A 6290-nucleotide genomic window follows, 5' to 3' on the forward strand; every position below is an offset into this window, starting at 1 on the left:
TGTTTGTATAATATATAATTAGTATAATATTTAGTTGGATTAGCATACTATTGTGAGGAAACTAACCCTACAAGTTTAGCTAACAAGCTCAGCAACATCTAAGCACCTGCTGTTTTTGCTTCTCAAACAGTAAATATGACTAGCTCTGACTTATCACCACCGTTTTCTTATTCAGCAACTGGGAGAAACTGTGGCGAACATTTCCAGTAGCTTGAGCTAGTTGTTATTTTTGAGGGTGAAAGCTTTAGGAAAGGATTTAATAAAACAAAAAATAAATACATATCAAAGTATTCAGAAATCATACTTTTATATTATATTCTAGGGACTTACTGGCTTTAAATACCACAAAGCACTTATCCATTTCAATAGCTCTCAGACTACTGTAATGTTATCTCAAAATTATAAGCCAGATAAATTAACCTCATTTCATGGATACATTTAAATATTTGAATTATACATCGCTGGATTTTGCTTGATTTCTTTGATCATATATGTTTTCTTTTTGATGCAATGCCAGTAAATCCTAAAAGAAGACTTATCCAACCTTTTATTGTTTGACTATGTTTAAGTAACTAGAATTCATAACTTTCACTTGACAATATTTAGTGAAATATTTATAGCGAATATTTCTGCTGGTGATTTTGTCACATTAAGCCAACACACTCAGGAATGTCCGGTAATTAAAGAAAAATAGTTTAAACTTAGTTTAACTTTTATTAATTTAGCATATTTTCCCATTGAATGCGTAAAGTTAAACACACCAAAATCTGAAGCATCTGTATAATAGAGCTGTCTACAGCGGTGATTAAAAGCTTTAATGTGAGACCTTAACTGAATTTATTTACCATTAATCTACTCTGATGACATTTATATATCAGTTGTGTTTTGGCTCCAAGATCAGATCAGCTCCAGAGTGTTGTGCCTTGAACTGGGCAGCCACAATGAGAAACACTGTTATTGCCTCATTACCAGGTCCTGCTCGGCCCTTATTGGGCTGGTACAGGTCGGACCGCTTCATTTTCCATTTCCACAGTGCCCATTAGTGCTCTTTTAATGGGCGGATCATTATTATCAACGCACCAACATCTCTTTAAAAACCTTCTCGTTACGTGTCACTCCATCTAGCTCGCTCTGAACTTTTTTGTCGGCCAGCAAACACAAAAACGTCTGAACTTCAGCATTTGACCAGGGTTGTGACATTATTGTTTGTTTATACCTTAAAAATACTCCAAAATACGCAAAATAGATTCGAGTTGTTTCTAATGGCGGGTTGAAAAGAAAATGGCGGATCGGGATGCGGTGGAAGTTTCCGAAACTCCGCCCTCCAACCAATGACTCGGCCTCCTGACCAATCAGTAACCCACAGTGCGCTGACGTCATGTTTTAGGGTCCTGCTTGGCCTCAGTGGAACCGCAGAGAAGTAGGTTCTGAAAAACAGGCCGGTTCCACGAAGAAGGCCCTGTGGAGAAGAACACAGAACCGGTCTGAGCAGGGTAAAGCGGGGCCAAGGAGGAACTGTGGAAACTGTGGAAAAGGAGCATAAGTGTGCGCTTGTGTGGGCATGTACGGAGTCACTTTCTGATAATAATAAGCCTTTTGCCTTTTATAACTGAAACTCTGAGGAAAAGATATTCCAAATACATACACAATGAAATAATTGATGTGGGTCGGCACGAGGGCCGTGCATATTCTCCCTGTGCATATGTGGGTTTTCTCCAGGTACTCAGATTTCCTCCCACAGCCTAAAAACATGCATGTTAGGCTAATTGTAACTCTCAAATGTCCTGATGTGTGGGTAAGAGAGTGAATGGTTGCGTGTCTCTAAAGTCTATGTATGATGGACTGGAGACCTGTCCATGGTGTACCTTTGCCTCTCACACAGTGACTGAAGGAGATAGGCACCTGAAAGGAAAATTGATTAAAGAAAATGGTTTGGTAGATGGATAGTTTTGTGTCTCAGCTGGTCATGATGTTGTTGTTTGTCTGCTGACTAGATCAGTGAATGCTGATGCTGCATCTGATGACTTCAAAACCAATATCACACTGTTCACGCGCATCTTGGACAGACTACTGGATGGGTATGACAATCGTCTGCGGCCTGGTCTCGGAGGTAAGAAAACAATGTAATGTTTCCATGTGTGCAGGTCTGTACAGCTCCACACAACACGTAATTACAGTTATGAAACTGCACGTGTCTCCTTTTAACGGATGACAGCTCATTTGCAGTGAGAACACTTCATTTAACTTCAGCCTTCATAGTACCAATACCCTTTGGCAGCAATCCCCCGAAGAATAGACTCATGAACACACTCTGTGTGTGAAACATTGAGATTATGTAACACTCTGTCCACTTCTTGGAAAGTAACTGCAAACTAAGTGGTCACATCAAACCTCATGGTGGACAACTTATTTGTCATCAAGATTTTGGTTGAAAACTTTGAGGAATGTGTCAAATTACTGTCAGCCATCGGACCACAGCGCCCTTCTGCTTCTTTTCGTTCCCAGGTGGAGAGACAAATCACACAAACTCAATAAAATCAAGAGACGTAAAGTCTTTTTACCATTTAATGTCGATAAGGCAGGAAAAATTATATGCATCCATCCGACCCATCACAATGGGGATCAATTAAATTCAGTTTATTTATATAGCGCCAAATCACAAGAAAGTTGTCTCAGGGACTTTACAGGAACATTCATATAAAAGCCAATAAGTAAAGTTCTCTATCTAAGGAATCCAGCAGACAAGTTGAATCTTGGCTTCACTGCAGTCTCCCATCCTGAGCAAGCACAGTGGAGACAGTGGAAAGAAAAACTCCCTTTAACAGGAAGAAACCTCCAGCAGAACCAGGCTCAGGACAAGAGACCATCTGCTTTGACCGACTGGTTTGAGAGGACAGGAAGGAGAGACAGACCAACACAGAATGGTAGGTCCAGATATAGGTCCAGGTCCAGATATAGGTCCAGGTCCAGATATACATCCAGGTCCAGGTATAGGTCCAGGTCCAGATATAGGTCCAGGTCCAGGTATAGGTCCAGGTCCTGTTACAGGTCCACGACTGTGGAATGAGTTGCCACTGTGTGTCCGGCAGGCTCCCACACTCTCAGTCTTTAAGTCTCGCTTGAAGACCCACTTCTATTCTCTTGCCTTTAACACGTTGTGATTTGTTTTGGTCCGGTCTGTTCTCTACTCTGTTGGCCATTTTAGTTAGCTCCTGCTGCTATTTGTATCTGTATTTCTATTTTATGTTTTCCTGTCTGCTGTGCAAGTTTGTTTTCTTTTGTACAACACTTTGGTTGGCCTTGTTGCTGTTTTAAGTGCTCTATAAATAAATTGGTATGGTATGGTAGGTCCAGATATAGGTCCAGGTCCAGATATACGTCCAGGTCCAGGTATAGGTCCAGGTCCAGATATAGGTCCAGGTCCAGATATACGTCCAGGTCCAGGTATAGGTCCAGGTCCAGATATAGGTCCAGGTCCAGATATAGGTCCAGATCCAGATATAGGTCCAGGTCCAGGTATAGGTCCAGGTGTATCTGAAAGACAAAAAAACACATGAAGGATAGAAAAATAATTACAAATACAAAACATGTTGAGCAGAATAAGTAAAGACAGTAGCAGAGTGAAAAGTGTGGTCAGTTTGTCATCCAGCAGTCTGAGCCTATAGCAGCAGAACTAAGGGACAGCTCAGGAAACCCAAGCCGACCCTAACTATAGGATTTAGCAAAAAGGAAAGTCTTAATCCCAGTTTTAAAACTGGATAATGTGTCAGCCTCACGGACAGAGATTGGAAGTTGGTTCCACAAGAGAGGAGCCTGAGAACTGAAAGATCTGCCTCCCATTCTGTTTTTGTAAACTCTAGTAAAAAAGATAGCGTGAATGCAATTATATATATATATATATATATATATATATATATATATATATATATGTGTGTGTGTGTGTGTGTGTGTGTGTGTGCGTGTGTGCGTGCGTGTGTGTGTGTGTGTGTGTGTGTATATATATAAACAATTTAAATCTTAATACAGAAAAAAAGATCCTTTGAACACCATATTAGGGGTTGAACGACTACATAATTTTAAAACTCGACATTAACACAATAAAACTCGAGTAGAACTTGAGTACTTGATGACATCATAGGATCTAAAGATACAAAAATAAATTAATAAATAAAACTGCAAAAAAAGTCATTATTTACAAAAAAAAAAGACCAACAAAACATTGGGAGTGTATATTATACTTTGACCATTTATCATACAGCAAATAATCACAGGAAAAACTAAATTATTAGTTTTTATTATTAAGCTGCAAAACTAACAGAAACATGCAGCATGTCAAAAACAAAACTAAAACAGTGGGGGGTCGACCACCCCGCACCACCACCAGCTGTAGCTGCATTAGGTTTAGTTTTAGAGATTAATATGTTTATAGGTTTTTTAAATAGGTTTAGAGATTAATATTTTTTGCTTTTAGTTTGTGAAACAAGGTCAGAGGAAGCTGGTTCTGGTTCGGTCATTGGACCAGGTGTTACACCATATTCTGTGACCTGCAACAGTGAATGCAACACCGCCCCCTACAGTCACAATTTACGGTGGTCACAGAATATGGTGTAACACCGGTTCACAACAAGCTCCAAACAGTCAGGAAGTTGATTCATTCTCTGTTTCCTTACGGTAGTTGAACCTGTGACTTTCTGGTCCCAAATCGGCTGCCCTACCTCTACATCATCTCACACAGGGATCATGATATCAGCTTTAAATGATAAATGAACTGTGCAGCAAATACACATTCATATTTTGTGTCATCTACTCACCTTGTAGTTTGTCTTTTTTCCCTGTGAGCTAAAAGGGGCGGCTGTGGCTGAGTGGTTAGAGCAGTCGTCCTCTAATGCGAGAGTTGGGGGTTCAAATCCACCAGCAGTCACATGCCGAAGTGTCCCTGGGCAAGACACTGAACCCCTCATAGCCTCTGATGTGTGTCCCATCGGTGTTTGAATGTGATAAAGCTCTGATTAGTCTCTTTAGAATGATTTGTTCAATTAGCTTTGTAGAGATCTAGTATAGAGCTGTATGAATGGGTAAATGAGGCACAGATTGTTGTAAAGAGCTTTGAGTATCTTGAAATAAGATAGAAAGGTGCTGTATAAGAACAGTCCATTTACCATTTACCATTTAAAATGGGCTTAAATAAGGTTCAAATTTATGTTTCCTTCGTTCCAAAATTGGCAAAATGTGTACGTGAATTCAGCTATAAATTCTAATTTCAAACCACATCAGCATTAACAGTACTGTGTTAGCGTTCCAGTGTTTTGGGGTTGGCTGTTATTATGACTAGTTAGGACATGACAAAATGAACAAAATACCAGGACCACGCTGAAGTGCAATACAAAACTCTCTGTTTACCGGTCAATCTACGTTCCTGCCCTCATCTACAGTCCCAAATTCTGGATAGTGATTAAAAGAACAAGGTTAGGACTGTAGCACCCTTTAGCCACTCTTAAAAACCAGAATGGACGGGTGCTTGGGTTCATTAAATGATGAGGTAGCCACCACGAAGGTGTACCTGGAAGGGGAATAATTACAAAACTTTGTGTATATTTGTTTTCAAAGAATGAGACCCAGAGAAGTATTCAAATTTAGGCAAAATGATTAGGCCTAGTTTTATTAAACTCACAAAAGATTAAATTATGTGTAACCAAAATATGAACCTCTAATTAATAAACTTTTGAGCAATAAACTAAAAATATCCCCAAAAATAAAACAAGCAGTCTTTCTATTTTTTTTTTTCTTTAACAAAAAAGCAAAATAACATTTCCCTTTAGCATTAATCACTAAGGCTTTGTTTGTTACAAAATAAGAGAGAAATAGTCAAAAACCCAAAACTCAGAATGTCTTCATTAAGCTTGACAAACAATACAGGGCCCTCATACATTCTCATCCACTCAGTCCATCTGAGTACTCACAAAAACCTTGAGCAAGACGTAGAACCCACTGGTGCAGGCTTGTTTAGCAGAACATTGAGAGCGGCTATCGTTTGTGCCTGTTGGTTGCTCAGGTTGGGTTTTTGGTGGTCCCCCCTCTCTTGGATCAATTTGGGCCCCACGTTTGGTGTGGGGCCCACTCCCCCCCGGTCGTGCCCCCCTTTGGCGGGGGACCCCCTTGCCGCCGGTGCATTGGTGGCTCTCGGTGTCTGGGCTGGGTGGTGGGGTGCACGTCGGTCCGCCCTGGTTGCTGCCTGGCGGGGCCTGGGTGCCCTGGCTCTGTCGGGGCTCTGCTAGGGGGTGGTATGGCCT

General features: G+C 40.6%; 1 protein-coding gene across 1 annotated transcript in view; it reads left to right on the forward strand.

Moving 5' to 3' along the window:
- Positions 1-6290, forward strand: part of LOC119408594 (gamma-aminobutyric acid receptor subunit alpha-2) — a 130328-nt gene that overhangs the window by 8496 nt on the left and 115542 nt on the right. The window contains exon 3 of the mRNA XM_037675435.1: positions 1995-2110. Coding sequence (XP_037531363.1) covers positions 1995-2110 — 116 coding nt within the window. The remainder of the gene's footprint in view (positions 1-1994; positions 2111-6290) is intronic.

The sequence above is a fragment of the Nematolebias whitei genome, chromosome 4 (assembly GCF_014905685.2).
Source record: "Nematolebias whitei isolate Nwh7 chromosome 4, NemWhi1, whole genome shotgun sequence".
NCBI classification, from domain to species: Eukaryota; Metazoa; Chordata; class Actinopteri; order Cyprinodontiformes; family Rivulidae; genus Nematolebias; species Nematolebias whitei.